Source organism: Mytilus trossulus, chromosome 11 (genome assembly GCF_036588685.1).
Source record: "Mytilus trossulus isolate FHL-02 chromosome 11, PNRI_Mtr1.1.1.hap1, whole genome shotgun sequence".
NCBI classification, from domain to species: Eukaryota; Metazoa; Mollusca; class Bivalvia; order Mytilida; family Mytilidae; genus Mytilus; species Mytilus trossulus.
In genome coordinates, this window is record NC_086383.1 from 872,406 (window position 1) to 894,831 (window position 22,426).

Consider the following 22,426-nt stretch of genomic DNA (forward strand, 5'->3'; position numbering starts at 1 on the left):
ACAAATATTCTAATAATTGACTGTTCTCTAACACTAAGATATACAAAAATCTTAAATCATAGGACATTTTAATTACCATTAAACGTGACCCAATGTTGAATTTTAAAATGTGAATGATAAATAATAGGTAGGACTGTAATCATTTTATACAATACAAAAATTAATAAAAATTAAAATAACAAGGAACAACAATTTAAACTAAAACAAGAGCAACACGAATCCCTTTAAACGAATCTAGACGTGATCTCAATAACTTCAATTTTTAGTTGTAATTTCAAACGACCAATTATCAATTGCCCCTTTTAACATATCACATATGAACTTTGAACAATATTGTCAAAATAAGATACTTTCATGGTTTACAAAAGAAAGTGCTTTATAAACACATCCAAACCCGTCAGGTTGCCCTTATATTGATAAGTTAGGACTTACGGTTCAGTCTTTTTGGAGCTTTAACAATAGCAATCAAAATTGATCTGTTAAGGAGGCTCACGGGTATAAGATTTTCAGAAAATATACACATGAAAAAAAGTATTGCAACACCTTGATTTTTTAAAACTTGAAAAATCAGCCTTTTTTTTTAATGAAATATAATAAAATATGTGTATAATATTATTGAAACATAGTTTATGATAACATTGGCATTGAAACGAACCGAAAATGTTTGATTTATATAACCACAATTTGAATAACAAAATGTTGTACAAAAAATGCATTTTACAACTTTTACTGTAGTCGAACTTGTCAGACATTTCATAATTAATCTTCATATGACTGTTCACATCATTGTTGATCGTTATACGCCAAATAATTAGTACTTTGTGAGCAGCCTCCATTTTAACGGATAACCGCCAAGGAAGATGAACCGAATTCCATTTGAACATTGGATCTTCCTCCACGATGCTAATGTTCAACTTTTGCGAGCTCTGCACTACATTGGATACGGAAAACTGTGTGTCTGTTCGTTAGCAAAGGTCTCCGAAATGGTCTTATCGCACGATAACCAGTAGCGATGAATCGACCTCGAACCGTTCTTGTTAAAAGGCTCCAGTATGGCCACCACTCTCTTTTTATGATTGTCTTGTATGCAATGTGTTTCCTTCTGACCAACCTTCATTATGCTTGATTTTCCCTAGCAAATGGTATAGGGGGTCTTTATTATCTCAGAAGGTCTTTAACAGCGTTTATTGCTTGATTTTTATTCCCAAAACGACATATACGTGCAGTTGTTACAGCGACATCCCTGCCTCTCTCATGCTGATAATCTGCCATCTTGCTGCAGTTAAGAGTTGTCATGGACCCATTTCGATGTGTTAATCACATACATTTAATAATTTGGTTATTTAAAGTGTTGAAAACAATGAGGATAAAAACACCTGTTTTGCTGTTTACGAGTACAGTAGCTACATGTGCAGATAAAAACTTATCTAGTCGATATTTATTGATTAAACTCAGGTAAAATAAAAACGAAACATGCGATATTATCTGTAAATGATATCATATCACATTATTTGTCTATAGAATTATAAATTAATACGGTTAAACATGTTTAACTCTATATCTAACTCAGTGGAATCTTTTCGCCTATTTTGATTTAAATTACATTATATAATTTTTGTGTGTTGAGGAAACATGCGTATGGCGTATTTGGTTATCTTTTGACATTAACATTGGAGATTGTTTTATCAAAATCAGAATGTATTCTTTTTTTTTCTAAAAATATGTAAACTACTCTGAAAAAGAATATAATATTATGTGTTTTATCTTTTGACAATAACATTGGAGATTGTTTTATCAAAATCAGAATGTATTCTTTTTATTTCTAACAATATGTAAACTACTCTGAAAAAGAATATATGTTTCTTTTCTGAAATATGTATTGAAACTTATATTTACTTCTATCATTTAAATATAAATGTTCTTTTGTATATTTATTTATGTAGATATATTTGGTCTTTTTATTTGAAAAAGGCATGTTAAATTTCCTGATGCAATAACATTATCTACCGATACATGTAATTGCAAAATTACAACAGATAAAAGATGTTACACGTTTTAAAAATATTTGCTTATTCAGATATTAAAGGAAGAAAAACAACATATGTCACTATTCGATGTTGCACATCTTGGATAACAATCTTTTAACACATGTTCAACGTTTTAAATTCGATTTGATTTATAAGAAGGCACTTCATTTTAGAAGTTATCTTTTTATCTGCAGGTCTCCTTTTGTAAATTGAGGTAAGTTTTTAATTATTTTCTTGGTTTCAAAATTCTTGTGATTTACAATTAAAGAGGTAATATAACAGTTTATCATCAGATGGTTTACAGCTCAGGTTGTTTGCAGAGAGCGTTAGACAATCACAACACAGACCTCTAATGTGCATGTAAAAGTCAATTTCAAGACAGAAATGTCACTTTACTTAAACAACTGATAATTCGTTTGTACACGAAACGCGGAGCTTGCACAAATATAACTTCAATCCTGGTACCTTTGACATGTTTAGTATCCTAGTGTTACTTTGTCGTTAGATTTCCATGTATTGTTTGTTACTAATGTGAGTCCATTCATCTTGAATTTTGTCATCTTCCTTTTTCGAATGCGACCTTGCTATCCCATCTCTTTCTTTTTTTATTTCTAAAACTTCAAAATTGAAAGAATTTCACACAACCTACATACATAATATTACTGAACAGCAAAAGATGGTTGCTATGTAAATTGTTTAAAATCAATTAGTAATTTCTAGTTGTACGCAATTTTAAATTCACCTATTTTTCGACTTCGACATCTGAAATTGGTGTGCAGCCTCTGAACAATTATATTTTTTTCTATAATTGTTAATTGTCAAATGCTTATCTGGTTAACGTTGTATTTCAGTCACAAGGCATCTTCTTTGAAGCATTATACGTTGATAAAGCATAAACTCAAACTCAAACTTTTTTCCATATTAAAGACAAAGATTCTAATAATTGACTGTTCTCTAACACTAAGATATACAAAAATCTTAAATCATAGGACATTTTAATTACCATTAAACGTGACCCAATGTTAAATTTTAAAATGTGAATGATAAATAATAGGTAGGACTGTAATCATGTTATACAATACAAAAATTAATAAAAATTAAAATAACAAGGAACAACTCTTTAAACTAAAACAAGAGCAACACGAATCCCTTTAAACGAATCTAGACGTGATCTAAATAACTTCAATTTTTAGTTGTAATTTCAAACGACCAATTATCAATTGCCCCTTTTAACATATCACATATGAACTTTGAACAATATTGTCGAAATAAGATACGTTCATGGTTTACAAAAGAAAGTGCTTTATAAACACATTCAAACCCGTCAGGTTGCCCTTATATTGATAAGTTAGGATTTACGGTTCAGTCTTTTTGGAGCTTTAACAATAGCAATCAAAATTGATCTGTTAAGGAGGCTCACGGGTATAAGATTTTCAGAAAATATACACATGAAAAAAAGTATTGCAACACCTTGATTTTTTAAAACTTGAAAAATCAGCCTTTTTTTTTGAATGAAATATAATAAAATATGTGTATAATATTATTGAAACATAGTTTATGATAACATTGGCATTGAAACAAACAGAAAATGTTTAAAAAAAAAATGATTTATATAACCACAATTTGAATAACAAAATGAAGTGTTTTTTGTACAAAAAATGCATTTTACAACTTTTACTGTAGTCGAACTTGTCAGACATTTCAAAATCAATCTTCAGATGACTGTTCACATCATTGTTGATCGTTATACGCCAAAGAATTAGTACTTTGTGAGCAGCCTCCATTTAAACGGATAACCGCCAAGGAAGATGAACCGAATTCCATTTGAACATTGGATCTTCCTCCACGATGCTAATGTTCAACTTTTGCGAGCTCTGCACTACATTGGATACGGAAAACTGTGTGTCTGTTCGTTAGCAAAGGTCTCCGAAATGGTCTTATCGCACGATAACCAGTAGCGATGAATCGACCTCGAACCGTTCTTGTTAAAAGGCTCCAGTATGGCCACCACTCTCTTTTTATGATTGTCTTGTATGCAATGTGTTTCCTTCTGACCAACCTTCATTATGCTTGATTTTCCCTAGCAAATGGTATAGTGGGTCTTCATTATCTCAGAAGGTCTTTAACAGCGTTTATTGCTTGATTTTTATTCCCAAAACGACTTATACGTGCAGTTGTTACAGCGACATCCCTGCCTCTCTAATGCTGATAATCTGCCATCTTGCTGCAGTTAAGAGTTGTCAAGGACCCATTACGTGGTGTTAATCACATACATTTAAAAATTTGGTTATTTAAAGTGTTGAAAACAATGAGGATAAAAACACCTGTTTTGCTGTTTACGAGTACAGTAGCTACATGTGCAGATAAAAACTTATCTAGTCGATATTTATTGATTAAACTCAGGTGATACTTTTAAATTAACGATTAACTTGTTCTATTTTACCAAATTATATCACAAAAAAATAAAAAGTGTTTTTTAATGTCAATTTCAATTTGGTGTTGCAATACTTTTTTTCCATGTGTATAGATAAACATAAATTTTTCATTACACATTTTATTTATTACTTTTAGTAGTAGTTATTTCATCATATGGTACAAAAATCATTCCAAGAACTCAAATTCGTATTGGCCCCAGGTGACTTCTAAAATGTAGACATCATTGAAAAAGCTCAAAATTTTCTCCCTTTGGTGCACTAATGCATTTTTTTTTGGCATAACAATATGTACAATTGTTATCTATTTTAACTCATCGGTGACATGTATTTTTATTGTTGTTTTCGAATAAGCTGTACATCAACTAAGTAATTGTAAAATTAAATTACTTCTGTAATTTAGTTCTTTTTTTAATTCGATATTATCGCTATTTTTCCTATTAGTTCAACAAAAAAAAAAATAACTTAAAAAAAATGTTTGCTTCTTTCGAAGGCACATTGTGAGCGTTAATGAAAGGTGACCCTATTTTTTAAAGTATAAGATAAAGTTCATTTATAGAAAAATATAGAGAAATCCTATATTAAATTGAAAAGAATAGTATTTAGACCCTCGATCCGCCTTAATGAATACATTGTACAAGACATTAGTGTTATCGGTACATTCTCAATAACCCGGAACATAGAATTGATATAGAAGTATATTCATTTCAGAATTATGATGAAGTTTTGTTGTTTGATTGTAATCACCCTCTGCACCATCTGTGTGTCTAATGGCGGCAGTAAGTATATTAAAACGAGTGTAGCGTTTTGGCTACATGATCAAACATGTTATTATGACCGCAAAAAACTTATGTTTGACGTGTTAACTGCGCAGAATTAGACTGAAGGTCAACATGAAATATACCTTTGACCTTCTTTTTTTTAATAAATTGGCTAAGGTAATGTAAGCAAGATGTCGTGTTAGAGTAGTAAGTTAAGAACACGTTGGTAGATATTATCATTCTGATTTATGCTTTTAACTCTGCCATCGGAGATGGTTTTCAATTGATATGGATTTTTAGAAACGAATTTCCACGTTCATTAGTTTCATTAAACAATGAAGAGTTGAATCATTGTGTTCTTAGTTCGGCAGTATTCTTCGAAGCAATTAAAACATGATTAGCGGTAGTTAGGAACGTGTTATTTTTATTTACAATCAAAACTGTGTCGAATCCACTTCTGCAGTTCGTTGCTTATGTTTTTGTCCAATTCTACATCGATAAATTAAGATATTTCTATGTTATTAAAAAGAAAACGTATAAAGAAATCAAGTTTCCAACTCTCTCCGGCAAAGTTATTCTAAAATGAATTAAGATATCTATGGTCCAGATCGGACATATAGACACCTCATTCGGCCTTACACATACTTGGATTTCATATAATTTGGTTTGCTAGTTCCTGATGAAGTGGAAAGGTATAAAATGTTAAAAGAAGTAAGAACTGATCTTTTTGCTAGGAATGCGATATACCTACATATACCTATATTCAAAGTGTACGCCTTAATTAACTTGTTCGTCCTTTTGTAGCTATAAGGTCTTCATATTTTAGATCAGTATTTCAAAAAAAAAATTATATCTAGTGATGCTCGAAGCCAAACTATTTTTCAACCCAAAACTTATTTAAATGAAGAATTAAAATCCACGCAACGCTAATATTACATCGAAACGGTATGACAGAGCAAGACGACCTCTTCCAAACTTATGTCATTAACTTCGTTTTACTGAAAGGACAAGAAGTGTTAAGATCATTGGTGTCACATAAAACAAGCAAAATTATTTCGTTTTTAATATGCACTTTCAAATCAGAGTTGGATTGATTTATATATTGCGGGTGTTTTAATGCTAGTTCGTAGCGACCACAGACCTTATATAGGAAGACTTTCTATCCTAGTGAGTTAAGAGTGGAGTTAATTGCACCAACAAGAGCTGAGTTTGAACTCACAACCTACAGTAGTAACTGCGGCCCTAAATCATGAAATACATTTAAAAATGTTTTATTTGAAGTTATAACTGTTTAAGGCCGGCTGACAAATACTTTCCCAACTTTGTTTTGAACAAATATTTTCAATAAATGTAATAAAAAACGAAGGATATGTGTTATGATTGAGCTTTATAAACCCTGTCAAGAACCTGGATGGACAAAACAACGACTTGAGCCTGTGACTCTATGTTTGAACTATGATTTTTTTAAGTGCAAGTTATAACGGCAATAACGTGGGACTATATAAAGATACGCAGTTACTGTCTCTCATAGTTGACAGGTACAGTATTTTCCTTCACAGCAGAAGTGCTTCTCTGGCGGGCCAGAGGAAACACCCAATTTAATAGAATTAGTGATGTTACAGAAATACAAACATACCGTATAGCGGGTTATTTTCGCGGGTGTAAAATTTCACGATTTTCATTGAACAAGGTATACGAAATATTTTAGCGGTTATTATTTTGGCGGATGAAAACTTTCATTAATACCTTTGCATGTACACCTTTAATTTGTCGGAATTTATTTTGGTGATTTTCTTCTATCCGCGAAAACAAGCGAAAATTTACACCCCGCGAAAATAACCCGCTATACGGTATTATCTCGTTTCTCAACTAGTTTTCTTTCTAATACAATAATTGGGGAATTTACACATTCATTTTTTTTACATAATAGCATGAGAACGTTTGAGCTGTGCAAAACTTTACACATTTTCTCATTGTGGAATTAACGTTTGACACCAGAATAATCAAAGCTTTCAACATTCCAAAACAGAATATTTCAAACATCTGAATAGAGTAACGAGTATCAATAAAATTCAGATAAATTTATTCTTAAGAAATCATAAATACCACAATATCATACCATTTTAAACAATCCTTTTCTTGAGTTAACATTCTTATTTGTGTCCTATATTGTACGTGGTGCATCTGGAAAATGTAATTGTGAAAATTGCATTTACTTCTTCTCGTGTTTCTCCAGAATGATTCTGTGAAATACCATGTTTAATCTGATAACTGGAAATAATAGAGCTTACCTATTTGCTAGATATAACTGCATATATAATTTTCAGCAATTTTGCACATGCAGAGCAGGATCTCCTCTTCTGGATCACCTGCGATGACCTCATTTTTTTGGTTTTATTAGTGTTGCTAATTTTTTATTTTCTATGTTGATTCGTGTGTACTATTATGTGAATGTTTGGTCTATTTTTCATTTTAGGCATGACGTTGTCAGTTTACCTGCAATTTATGAGTTTAAATGTTCATCTGGTATTTTTCGCCCCTCTGTCCTTGGCGGTAATATTTAGCTCCTTTTTCAATAACGGTTTACTTATAACATTTTATGACCTTACATATAAAATAGTAATGTATAATGCATAAACCATAACGAATGATTTCATATTGTATCGAAGTACTGTTCTTTTCAGTACTAACTGAACAATGTCTGGCTTTAAATGGTTTATGTGGACGCAAAGGCTTAACCTGTGAACAAATATTTGGACTCGGATGGATTGAAAAGGGCATATGCTGCAACAAAAAACCATGCTGCGGAGAGGAATCCAAAGGCAAGTCTTTGAATAAAGTACCATATTGCAAATGAAATTGAACAATTCAAAGAAAAGTGTTTTTCTTCCTCTTTCGTAAGCAGTTTGTGCTCGACATAAAATAATTAAGCAACTAGTACATCCGACTACAACGTCATTGTAAATCTAACAATAACATATTTGTACAAAGCATATCCAATTTGAACTTTCCCCGTTAAAGACCAAACAATTAAGGTAGATTGTTAATAGTGCGACCTTGTCCTTGATGATGTCATCATGCTGCTAATTGAATTATCTAGACTGCAATGTAAACTGCTAACTTAGTCGACAAAAAAGTAGTAGAATAAATCTAGCAAACAAGTTTCCCGTATCACAGAACCAAAGACAGATAATCATTTCAATCTATATTCTAATTTGGTGGGACAGATGCAAAATAAAAAGGGACAAATGTGTGCTAAAACAATTTTCATTATATTTTTCGAATGGTTACATGTACATTGTATATAAATCAAAATGGCAAAAGGACTGCCATGACTAAGATGTACATACTAAGATTATACTAATTAATGATTCCATCGACTTAAACATAAAATAATTTGATATCATTTACAGTTATACCGGACATAAATCATAGCTGTGGATTTGAGACAACTGAACAATGTTTTTTTAGACAATCAAGTCTGAATGACTTTGATTGGACTCGAAGATCTGTAAGTTTTTTTTTAAACAAAACCAAGTCTACTTTCAACAAATAGTCGTACAATTGGCCGTTTCAGAATCTAAAGCATCATGGGTAATTTCATTGTTCTTACGCCAAAGTGAAAATAACCTTACGTCATTCGTTGAATTTCCATTGTTTTAACGTATATAACCAATCAAAACGCTTTGGTGTACACTTTTGAAAATATTATCCAGGATGCATTAGATTCTGAAACGGCAAATGTCCGACCGGCTTTACATGAAGTGTAATGTTTCAAAAGAGAGGAACATAATGTAGCAAATGGATATTTAGACACACAAGTTCAAAATTAACGCTTTCGTACTTAAAAAAACAATGTGAGGAGAGTTCACATGTTTTTCATACCCTGTGTTTCCAAATTGGTATGGATAATGAAATATTATGAAATCGGTATTTTGCTATGGTTAACAACCCAAAACAGCGTTAGAATATGAGGTTCTACAATGATGCAAAAATTAGATTGCTTCCCCTCACAATCAAAATTGATTGCTTTACCTCCTTTTCAAATTTTTTTGGGATTAAAACACACCGCGTAACTGGAGAGCATATTAAGAATACTTTGTAGGAGACGGACACTCATTTTCAATGAGGATTAAAGCGGTTGTACTTTACGGAATCTGGTTTTGAACATATACATCTAGAATCAAAGATTTCAATAGTATTATATACTGATAAACAAAACAATAGACATAACAATTAATCTTGAGTTGACTAGGTCATAGGTCAAGGTCGCTGTATCATTGTTAAAACCTGTTTTAGTATTTGATTGTGTCAGTGGTAAGAACAATGAGATACGGTTACTCAATTGTTGTATACAAACAAGTAATTGATGGCCCCATTGCTTTCTATGTTAAGTTGGGCAAATTCAAAGATTAATGAGCACCTAGTCGGATGTTCATATAAAGTGGCAGTCATTTCATATCAAAACAATACCTTATCCTGACTAGTGATGAAAAATTGCAAATTAGAGCGTACTAGTTCATGAAAGTTTGGAAGTACAAAACAGGAACTTGTTGTCTGACAAACAGGGCAAATGTGCACTTGTGTTTTAATTTCATATATACACATGAAAAAAAGTATTTCAACACCAAATTGAAATTCAAAAAAAAAAACACTTTTAATTTTTTTTGTTAATCATTTGTTGAAATAGAATTAGTTAAACATTATTTAAATTTCACCTGAGTTTAATCAATAAATATCGACTCTATCAGTTCTTATCTGCACATGCAGCTAGTGTACTCGTTAACACTAACACTGCTGGTTTAATCCTCATGGTTTTCAACACTTTAAATAACCAAGTTTATAAATTTATGTTATTGACACCTTGTAATTGGTCATCCACAAGTCATACTAGTAACTGCAACAAGACGGCAGATAACCAGCATGATGGAAGCAGATATGTCGCTGTGATAATTCCACGTATTGTTGGTCATCACCATTCCACTACAAGTCGTTTTGAGAATAAAAATCAGGCAAGAAACGATGTCAACGACCTTCCGATGTCAAGAAGACCCCCTATAACATTTGCTAGATAAAATAAAGCATAATGAATGTTGTTCAGAAGGAAACCCATTGCAAACAATACAATCCTTAAAAGAGAATGATGACCATAGAGGAGCCTTCAAACAAGAACTATTCGAGATCGGCTCATCGCTACTGGTTATCGAGTGAAAATACCATTTCGGAGACCTTTGCATACGAAAAGACACACAGATGCTCGTATCCACTATAGTGCAGAGCTTGCCAAAGTTGAAAATTAGCGTCGTGAAGGAAGATCCATTGTTCCAATGGAATTCGGTTTATGTTCCTTGGCCCAACCGTGGCCCGAATTTGAACCATATCGAGCATATATGGGACACTTTTTGGCGTAAAGTGCATGAAACGACAATCCAGTTCAAACAAGTCATGAAATAAACAATACCCTTCGTCAAGAATGGTATTGCTAGCTTAGCAACAAATCAGTCGACTTATGGCTGGAATCAGAAGACGTTAAGATGCGGTTATCCGTTTGAATGAAAGCTGCGCACAAAGTATTAATTCTTTGGCGTAAAACGATCAACCATGATGTAAACAATGATTTAAAGATTAATTTTGAAATGTCTGACATTGTAAAGTTCGACTACAGTAAAAGTTGTAAAGTGCATTTTTATGTACTTTTCAATATCATTTTACAATTATTTTATCATAGTCAATCCAAAATAAAAGATTGATTTTTCAAGTTTTAAAAAATCAAGGTGATGCAATACTTTTTTCCATGTGTATACTTTTTTATTTAATGAAACTTAAGAAACTTTCAACAAGGGTTCTACATTGTTTCCTTATCCCCACATTTGTTACCCAAAATAATTAAATATGATGGTTTAATTAGAATATGTATTTCTTTCCTGTATGTTCTTCCGACCGGACCTGAACTAGTGGTTCTTTATCTTATGTTTGATATATAGTTGCATCAGCATTTGTTTCATATCTGTAAACCTGATTTGACATATTGTCCTTAGTCATGGTCTATTGATTGAAACTTGTACATTGATTACACGTTAGTTGTGTTAATTACCAGAAGTCAATTTGCCGTTTCAGAATCTAAAGCATCCTGGGTAATATTTTCAAAAGCGTACACCAAAGCGTTTTGATTGGTTTAAAACGTTATAAACAATGGAAATGCAACCAATGACGTAACGGGTTTTTTTCACTTTGGGGTTCGAACAATGAAATTACTTATGATGCTTTAGATTCTGAAACAGCGAATTGGTATACTCAATCGTTTAGAATTTGCAAATGGTTAATAGTTTATAAAAACAAAATTTTACACGTTATGATAGTCGGTAAGATAAATTCGTTACATAGCATGCTAGTGATGCAATACGGTATATTTGGGGTCAGTAAGTTCCATATGGGGATTCGGGTTTCACTCTGATCCCATATGGAATTTACTGACCCCATATATACCGTATTAGATCACTAGCACACTCTGTAATTAATAATATGCACATCTTGTACATACATACAGGGAAATTGTTTGACAAGCCTATATTGAAGATATACAAAGTTTTTTTTCTATGCAATATCACGGTAAATGTTTACAAACTGCATATTAGGATAATTATTTCCATTTTACTATTAACATTCTATATACGCCGAACATAAATCTATGTCAAAGTAACATTGTTGTCCCTTTACAAATAAATGAAGCGTACCTTATTCATGTCAAAATCTGTAAGTATATATACTCATGTAACATATATTTTGTACCTTGGTGCATACCCTTCATTACCATTATTCCAAATTTCAATTTTATTTCAGCAATTATCGAATAATATATGACTGCACGTGTTATCGGTGTCAGCATTAAAACAATACAGAGAAAAACAAAGAAAGCTTAATTAAAGATGCAATTTAATATTTGTGGTATAACAATTTGATTATATCAATATATCAATTGTATGCTTATTTTTGTAATTTAAGAGGTTTATACAGTGTTAAACGGTGGCACATTTTAAGAGTGTACACTCCATAGCATTACAACATGACATACAATTTTTAAAAAGCGGTTTTGGAATAATCCACAAATTAAAAGGATTGTTTTTTCTGAGTTTAAAAGGTACACCTTTAACATGTTGTTCCGTACATAACGTAATAAACGTGGATAGAAATAAATATTAATTTTATTGTTTTTTAAGTTTTTATTACTAATGCTTTAGACAGGGACCCCTTCCATGGGCACTGGTCCTGAATCAGCAGCCGAAGGGACATACTACATGTACATAGAGGCATCTGTTAAATCTCCTGGTACAAGAGCTGTACTCACAACGGAAGCTACTGACTTACAAGGTAGGATATTCGTTACTTTCATAATAGTTGGTTATCGTGTATCCCCAGTTTATTTTGATAATCTACCTTTATGCTCACACAATAACGGACTACCTTCAATAATATAACCGGACTTTAGAAGAATGTTTCTGATTGACATGTCGATGATCGCATATTCTTAATCTTTTAGACATTTTATTAGTGGCTAACAATTTTCATGGTGTTTTGTGTAAGTTTTTGATTGAAAGGGGTTTCAATTTATGGATTATTTATTAATACAAAAACATACCGAAGTTAATGTCTTGGTTGAAGAGAAAAAACCTCATGCAATTGTATATCAGTTACCAACAACTTGTTTGAGGCCAAAATCGGTCCTTTCCTTATGTCAAACAACATAAATGGATACCCAAGAATAGAATTAATTTCACAGTATCTACACATCTTTTAGACGTACGTGTTTTAACTATAGGTATTAAAGTAGAATTCAACTATCATGCGATTTTTTTCTAAATGAAATGAAAGTTTGCAATGTGAAATGATAAGACCTTTTTATGTTGTTGGTTCTTTGATTTTGTTTTCAGTTTGTTTAAATGCATGTCTTTCAGCATTTTGTTATCAAGTTTTATGGATTGTAGGCAGAAAGTAGGCAAAGGGTGTTTTATATATTGGTTTTTTCGAAAGTGATGAATTTCGATGTTATTTCTTCTGAGAAGTTGCTGTTGTTCATACAATTTCATTTCATTAATTTAAATCATGATATTTGTATGTTGCCTCTGGTTTTTCAATAGAGTCTAATTTGTCGTTTGATTACCATCATTGATCTAGTCGTTTTTATGTTGAACTACTGTAATGTTGTTTTTATCTGCTTTATTGCTAGTAATTGTTTTAGTGTATCCTAAAGTACGTAGACATTGCATTCTTCTTTTGTCATGTTTGTTTTTATTTGATTTGTAATATGGAAGTTCCATTTTTGTGTGAAATTTGAAGTGTTCTGTAGGGTTGTCGCCTATAATAGGAACACTAAAATTAGATTTTTTTTAAATAAATGATTTTATTTATAAAGTTCAAACTTTAATTACCCAACGTAATACTTTCTGTGTTTGTAAATTTTCTATTTGAATGGTTTAACACAATTCATTGTTTATCATTTTTAAGGTTGTTATATTGCTTAGCAATATAAATTGCTGTTTTCTTTTTATATATTCATAAGCATTCAAACCGTTTCAACCTATAATTCAGACGGATAAAAGCAGCAATTTGTATTCATGTGCGTGTACAACAAACTTGATAATAGTGGGGTCTCAAAACAGCACTGAAAACATTTTTAAAAAGACCAGAAAAGTAAAAAAGGTTATTTTACCAAAACGCAATTGGTTCGCAGGTCGGATGTTCTTTAACCCTGCTGAATGCCATTGCTTTTACGAAAAAAAAATAGACCACAAGATAAAAAAAAAAACGGATCTAAATATCAATTTAATACCAAACATAAAACAATAAACACATGATAAACTTGAGGTAAAGATGGTAAACCGCAAACACCAGGTGCAAAAATTGGTACACCATATCCGGATTTCGACACTTAATGTCGCTTCAGAGATGTAATGAATATAAACAATATTTTGAAGGCCATATAACTTACCTCATTTTAAGGATATTGATATATAAGAAAAAGTGGTATGAATGCCAATGAGACATCTCTCCATTCAAGTCAAAATTTGTAAAAGTAAACCATCAGTGTCTGAGTAGAAAGTTGATGAACCAGGGGTATATCAAAGAACTTCTCGTCCTTTTTAAAAAAAAAAAATCATCGGAAGGTACCAAGACCATGTTGATAAATATTTAACTTCTCAAATAATACACGATGGTCGTGATGTATAGATTCTGCGTACTGACGTTGTTTATCATCTTAACAACGTGTAGATAAATGTGTTGTGGGTTCTGTTAAATAGTTTCTTTTAAAATTGATACACGATGGTGCCCGCTGTATCCATATTTTGACTATTTTATTTATTATGTCTTTTTAGTTCACGCATCATTGAAAATATAACGGAATATGGTGAGACTGTCATCAAACTGAGAGGGTTAACGCTATAAAATCAGGTTTAATCCACCCTTTTCTACATTTGAAAATGCCTGTACCAAGTCAGGAATGTGACAGTTCTTGTCCGTTCGTTTTTTTTTATTTGTTTTGCTATTTGATTTTGCCATGTGATTATGGACTTTCCGATTAGATTTTCCTCTAAGTTCAGTATTTTTGTGATTTTACTTTTAGATCAACGTTGGGTCTTCAACACGGAGCCTTGGCTCACTCAGAACATCAGCGATGAACATCAGATTCTTGACTTAGAACAAATGCAAACAAATTAACATATTTTAATATGTACCAACCTTCACTCTTATCTAAAATACAAAAAAAAAAAAAAAATTCTGTTCATAATATGAAGCTCTTTTGAGGAGTCCGTGGGTAGCCTGTTGCAAGGCAAAATTTCTGTCCCTATTCAAGATACCCTCATTTTCCAGTGACAGTCCAAATTTCCCCGATCATTATCCCAGATGGCCTTTATCGTATCAACCTACCTATTGTATTTATTATGAACTTGTTCTCGTCCTGAATATGCATGAAACATTTGCCACTGGACGTTAAGCAACCAACAATCAATCAATCAATCATAATATGAAGAAGTGAAAATTTAGAGTTATAATAATAATATTTGTTAAAAAGCAAAAACAGTTAATAATGATAAAAAGCATGCAACATGTTTAGACTAAAATCAAATGAAACACATCCTAGGGATTTAGTATTTTAACGTTATGCATAGTTAAAAAAAGGCATGTCTTGTGCAATGCCAAAACATATGTATCGACCGGCAGTAGGATAGTTAATAGTTAACTTCTTCATAGAAAAGCTTAAGACATGAACGTGGATGTATCTCTAAACATCCCGCTTAAAAATATTACAAACTTAGTAATGTTTTAATTTGCTGTTTACAAAGTCGATGATTGTGCCCATGTAAACTATACACAAAATTTATTAATACGTTTGTTTAAAGATTTTATGAGTTTACACGGATGAGATAGTCATTTCCGCTCTATAAGTACATAAGAAGTCGAGCATAAAATCTGAGCATGCCAGCAGTGTCATCTTGGATTTCATCTACTATTTCTAACACTTGTTCATAGATGACTTCTGCATTTGCATAGTCTTCCTCTGTCATTACATATTGCCGTAAAATTCAAGATGTGCAATACCGTTTTTAATAAGTTTTTCACATGTACAGCCATGTTTACTATGAAAGAATTTAGTAAAAGTTTTAAGTAATTTATGGAAACGAAATCCCTGACTTAATAATTTACCAGTGATTTATTTGATTAAGTTCGTTAATTTCTGTAATACATTATATGCCCAGTATCGTCCATTTTAGGTTTATACTAGTATTGAATTTGTTGGTTGCGTTGGTCTTTTTTTTTTTTTTTTATAGATTTCGTATTCTTATAAACAACACTTCTGATTTTCAAGTATACGTAAGTTACGTCAGACGTCAATATTGCAGTACAACAGGATTGTTCTGCTTCAGTAAATGTCTGAAAGAAGAACAAAACATATATTTTATTTCAAATCGAATAAGCTAATGCCACTTTAAATTATATTCCAATGGATAATTACCTTTTAGATAAAACAAAAACAATCAACATAGGCACGGGAATGATACTGCATTCTTCACATATCAATTTCATGTCTCATTGCTGTCGTTTAAGTATATTGATCATTAAATTATTTTTTTCTAGCCTGTCCTTGGTGTCTGACATTCCAGTACCATATGAAAGGAGCAACTACAGGAACTTTGGAAGTATCTGCTGGGGATAAAACATCTTCTTTGACTAGCATATGGACAAAAACAGGAGAGCAACCTAATCCTGAGTCTTGGAAAACTGCTACCATAGATATCCCACTTTATAATAATCTCGGTGTATGTATTCTACGATTCATTTATGAACAATGTATGAAAAAATATTATTTAAGCAGAAATTACACTCAAGGCACTTGATGCTGACGTCAGAATGTTTTCGAAAACAAAAACAACATCCGTTATCTGAAATTGCGGAGAAGTGGTATCTATACATGTGTATATGACAAGTATAAGACAACGGTCCTGCAGGTCAAATGACTTGAAAAACATATCACCACCATTATGAATTTTCGATAGAGGTCAGTCTCAGTGTGTCATATGAATTTGTCATTTATAATTTTATCATTAGTCACGCTCTTCAGTATTGACTTTGCTCTTTGGTGAAGCCTTCATGTTGGTGATTTTTTCCACGTCATTTTTGTTACTTGACATACAATACTTTAGTTCTCAAGTGGTGAGTGATGTGTAACTTGACATGCCACACTTTAGTTCTCAAGTGTTGAGTCTTGTGTAACTTGACATTCCACACTTTTAGGTTATCAAGTGGTGATCTTGACATACCTAAAACTAAAGTTATCAAGTGATGAGTGTTGTGTAACTTACTATATCACAATTTAGTTCTCAAGTGGTGAGTCTTGTGTTACTTGATATACAATAATTTAGTTCTCAAGTGGTGAGTGTTGTGAAACTTGAAATACAAGACTTTAGTTCTCAAGTGGTGAGTTTTGTGAAATTTGAAATGCAATACTTTAGATCTCAAGTTGTGAGTTTTGTGAAACTTGAAATACAGTACTTAAGGTTGTACCTAACACTACAGGGAGATAACTCTGTAAAATCAGCTTAACGTTTTAATTACATTATGTTGTTAAGGTAAATAAAGCTTTTCAAAGATCAAAATAAGTTTTTGTCAAACTGCTATGTAACCAGTGTTATTTTTCTGATAAAACGGTTGGTTAAATTTTTTTATAAAATACTTTAGTTCTCAAGTGGTGAGTTTTGTGAAACTTGAAATACAATACTATAGTTTTCAAGTGGTCAGTCTTGTGTAACTTGACACACCACAGTTTAGATCTCAAGTGTCGAGTCTTGTGTAACTTGACATACAATGCTTAAGTTCTCAAGTGGTGAGTGTTATGTCCCTTGACCTACAAAACTTTAGTTCTCAAGTGGTGAGTCTTGTGTTACTTGACATACAACACTTAAGTTATCAAGTGGTGATCTTGTGTAACTTCACATACCACACTTTAGTTCTCAAGTAATGAGTCATAACTAACTTGACATACCACACTGTAGTTTTCAAGTAATGAGTGTTGTGAAACTTGACATAAAATACTTTAGTTAACAAATTGTCTGTTTTGTGTTACTTGTTATACCGCACTTTAGTTCTCAAGTGGTGAGTCTTGTGTTACTTGACATACAACACTTACGTTATCAAGTGTTGAGTCTTGTGTAACTTGATACCAATACTTTAGATATCAAATGGTGAGTTTTGTGCAAATTGATATAAATCAGTTGAATTATCAATTGATAAGTAGTGTGTATCCATGAAGAACCTTTTCATCAATATTTAAAAAAAAATGTTTTATGGATTGTCACTGCTATACTCGTTCTCGTTATATGATATCTCAAATTCAGAAATATAAGTTGATTTTATTTTTCAGATCACCATAAAAGCTTCTGTAAAGGATTGGTTTACGAGTGACATTGCTATTGATGATATAAATCTCAAATCTGGTACATGTACTAGTAAGTATTGATTTATTAATGTTGTTAGCAGGAATAATCATGAGCTGTTTTCCGTTGAATGTAAAGCTAAAACCACTGGATCTATGTTTCCATTACCATTAAATAAAAAGAGGAAACTAGGATGACATGATGCTGCATGATGTTTTTTTTAAATATAAACAATGTTCAAAAAATCCCATTTAAATTATAATTGGGAAAAACCAACAACCATCCAAAGAAGAATAATACTTGATGGAAAAATGTTTTAATGTTTTGCATTTGAAATTAATCGACCATTTCTTCCTACATTTGTAAATTCACTTTGCATTTGAAACTTTCATATATGTCTCTAGAGATATATCTGTAACAATCGATCGATTAAAAATGTTCAATACTTCAAAATTGTCATAGGAGAAATAATATGATACAAAATGATATCTAAAAGCAATAACTTGTAAAGAAATATTCATTTACAATCGTTGGGAAACGTATTATTTTCTGATACATACTTACTTATCAAGATTGTCTCTGCGATAGTTTTAAGTACATAAGTCAAATCACACAACTAACCTGTTTAACAGCTGACTTTGATAAAATACATAACTATGTTTTCTTTTCAAAACAAATGTTGGTCAATGTGGATTACAAATGACAACTGTTTTTATGTGAAAAGTTTCCTTTTTTTATCTACCTTTTTGAAATATTCCATCAAGCATTTGATTTTAAAAAACATCAAATATAACACCAATTGTTCAATAAATATAATAAAGTTGACGTTGTTTTTTTTCTTTTAAAAATTTTAACAGTGCAAGTGTTAAAAAAACAAAATGAGTGATTTTAAAATAAATTAACATGTTTATCGTCTTTTAAAAAAAACCATACTCAACCAAACTAAATTAATATGCATAACTGTATTTAAAGGTATCACATGCATTTGGATTGGAACCTTTAAAAGAGTTAAAATATGTAAACATTGAAATTGTTTTAAAAATATCAATAACGGCGATTCCCCCAAAAAAACCACACAAGATACCAAAAGAAACAAATAGAAATTTAAAACAATTGGTTGGTGTTAAACTAGTTATACAGTGAAAAGATGTTAACCTCATTTTCATAGTGCCTTCCCTTGGTCTCATTTACGTTTGAATTAAACACCTTTAAGAAGCTACAAGTCTATGAAAAAGATGACGCACTGAGTAAAACAATCGACAGGCATAATACCGTCTCATCATAAACAAACTTAACCAAAGTAAGATAAAGGCTTGCAATACTTTTTAGAATTTTTTTTTTTTGGAATTTTGGATCCTCAATGCACTTCAAGTTTGTAATTGTTTGGCTTTATAACTTGTTTGATATGAGCGTCACTGATGAGTCTTATGAAGATAAAACGCGCGTCTTAGTGTATGCAGAATATGAACACATGATCTGTAATGTATTAGAAAGTAAAACAGTTAAAAAGAGACAAACATATAAGTGTCAATCATAATTTACACTTAAAATAAATATTCTCTCTCAGGATATGACATTAGGTAATACATTGTACAGTCATTAACAAGCATTTATATTCATAACATATCTGAATATCAGAAATTCTCCATAAATAGATAAGACAAATTGTGTAAAACTATTTGTTTCTCTTTTTTAGATGCTTGAGATTGAACTGAAAACAGAAGAAAAAACGATGACATTGATTGTAGGATATTCGTTGTTGCTTGTTCATTATAATGATCATGTGTTATTAAATAACCAGTACTTAGTGATGACCGTGTGATCATAAAAGTTACTTCTTTATTATAATGATCAAATTATACAATGATAAAAAAATGAATAAAAAAATAGCACAATTTAAATATTTTTTTTCTTGATATATATATGTCTTTTTTTTTTGTATGTAGAAAGCAGAGGATATAATGCTTTCTGTCAGTCTCTTTTATGGTCACAACAATTAATTAAATATCCTTTTATTAATCTTCAACACAAGAAGGGTTTACTGAACAATAAATATGAATGTGTAAATGAATATAACTTTAAGTTAAGGTGTTTTACACAGGTGAAAACCCACGTGATCTGACATATTACTGTTGATAAATTATGTCTACTTGATTTGCTTACTTATTGTTGTCATTAATATGAAATTATTAACAAAAATAATACAAGTGTAAGGTTAAGTCAACTATGAAACCAGGTTTTACCCCCTCCAATTTTTTTTTGGGAAAGTGCCTTAACCAGTCGTTTTGATGATTGATAAAGTCGACAGTTTGATTATTACATGATTTATAGACTGATAAAAATCGGTTACAGTAGAATACTGCTCTTTGAAATTCATAAATCGATTGATAAAAAAAAACGGGGTACAAACTTAAACTGAAGGAAACATATCAAATATAAGAAAAGAACTACGACATAACAGAAACACAACACTGAAAATGAAACACACACATAAACGAACAGTGGCCAATTTTCTGACTTGGTACAATTGACGCAAAGAAAGCATTTGATACTGTTGATAGAGACTGTTAACTATTTAAATTGAGGAAAATTTGCATTAACGATATATTCAATTGTAATACCTGTTGATACAGTAATGTCAATTGTGCAGTCAGAGTAAATAACTTTATGACATCATTTTGTCGTGTTGCTCTTAGTGTTAAACTAGGTTGTGTTTTATCACCGACTTTATTGTTTATCTATCTAAATGATTTAGTCTCAAATATTAAAGAAGCAAATTCAGGTATTCAAATAGATGACAAAATTGTCTCTATGTTATTATACGATGATAACATTGCATTGATTGCACCTGACGCAGAGAAACTGCAAAAGCAGTTGGACATTTTAAACAAGTGGTGTGAAACGTGGAGATTAACTCTTAATAAAAACAATGCACATGATCCAGATAAACTGATTAGAAGATGTGGTATAATTGCTATTGACACAACTCTTCTCCAAATAAAAAAAACAACAAATGACAACTATAAGGCTTTCAACAATGAGCAAGTTTGTTGTTATTGTAAAACAGATCCACGTTTTAGGTTGTATAAGTCAATAGTAAATAATTGAAATGTGTTTGTTCAAAGTTGTCATGGAGGAAAATTTTAATATCAATAAGTGTGACCTATCGATATTCTATAAAATTTTGTATAGAAATGGGGAATGTATCAAAGAGACAACAACCCAACCATAGAAAAAACAACAGCAGAAGGTCACCAACCGATCTTCTATGTAACGAAAATTCCACACACGGAGGCGTCCTTCAGCTGGACCCTAAACAAATATGTACTAGGTCAGTGATAATGAACGCCATACTAATTTACAAATTGTACACAAGAAACAAAAATTAAAATAATACAAGACTAAAAAAGACCAGAGGCTCTTGACTGGGGACAGGCGCAAAAATGCGGCGGGGTTAAACATGTTTATGAGAGCTCAATCCTCCCCTATACCTCTAGCCAATGTAGAAAAGTAAACGCATAACAATACGTACATTTTAAATTCAATTCAAGAGAAGTCCGAGTCTGATATCAGAAGATGTAACCAAAGAAAATAAACAAAATGACAATTATACATAAATAACAACAGACTTGTAGCAGTTAACTGACATGCTAGCTCCAGACTTCAATTAAAATGATTGAAAGATTATAATTTCAGCATATGAATATAAGGCACAATCCTTCCCGTTAGGGGTTCAGTATTATACCATCATAACATATATGAGAAGAACATAACCCGTGTCATGCCAACAACTGTTTTTTTTTAATAAATGTGTTTAGTTCCGATGCAAAGACACTATAAGTGAATCAATATTAACGCCAAAACATGCAATCTTTAATGACCTGACAACAGTATCGTAACCATATCCCTTCTTACTAAGTCTATTAAAAGGTTTTGTTAGTTTCTGGGGGTGACATTTTTGTGCTTTATAAAGAATATTTCCATAAAAAAATGGATGTGAAATACCTAAACGTATAAGAAGTCTGCATGTTGAGCTATATTTATGAATTAATGCCTTATAACGATGATAAAATTTGGTAAACGTTTTGACTAGTTTGTGATATCGAAAACCCTAATGTAATATTTTTTTCAGTAATACATAAATTTCTCTCGTTAAAATCTAAACCATTGTTACATACACAAGCGAATCGTACAAGTTGAGATATATAAACACCGTAATGGATAATTAACGATAGAAAATGACAAATCATCTCTTTTATCATAAATTTTAGTATTAA

At 31.4% G+C, this 22,426-nt stretch overlaps 1 protein-coding gene across 3 annotated transcripts in view; it reads left to right on the forward strand.

Annotated features, from left to right (window-relative positions):
* LOC134690612 (MAM domain-containing glycosylphosphatidylinositol anchor protein 1-like) overlaps nt 1-19,960 on the forward strand; it is a 68,850-nt gene extending 48,890 nt beyond the window's left edge. Inside the window, exons 3-10 of one of the 3 annotated variants that reach the window (XM_063550579.1) lie at nt 2,222-2,241; nt 5,171-5,238; nt 7,905-8,042; nt 8,634-8,731; nt 12,459-12,588; nt 16,354-16,535; nt 18,137-18,221; nt 19,846-19,960. In XM_063550579.1, the coding sequence (XP_063406649.1) occupies nt 5,175-5,238; nt 7,905-8,042; nt 8,634-8,731; nt 12,459-12,588; nt 16,354-16,535; nt 18,137-18,221; nt 19,846-19,853 (705 nt within the window). In that variant the 5' untranslated portion in view covers nt 2,222-2,241; nt 5,171-5,174 and the 3' untranslated portion in view covers nt 19,854-19,960. Of the gene's footprint in view, nt 1-2,155; nt 2,242-5,170; nt 5,239-7,904; nt 8,043-8,633; nt 8,732-12,458; nt 12,589-16,353; nt 16,536-18,136; nt 18,222-19,845 lie in introns of those variants that run through there. The other 2 variants (XM_063550581.1, XM_063550580.1) reach the window with 2 other exon arrangements.
* Nucleotides 19,961-22,426: the final 2,466 nt, after the last annotated feature.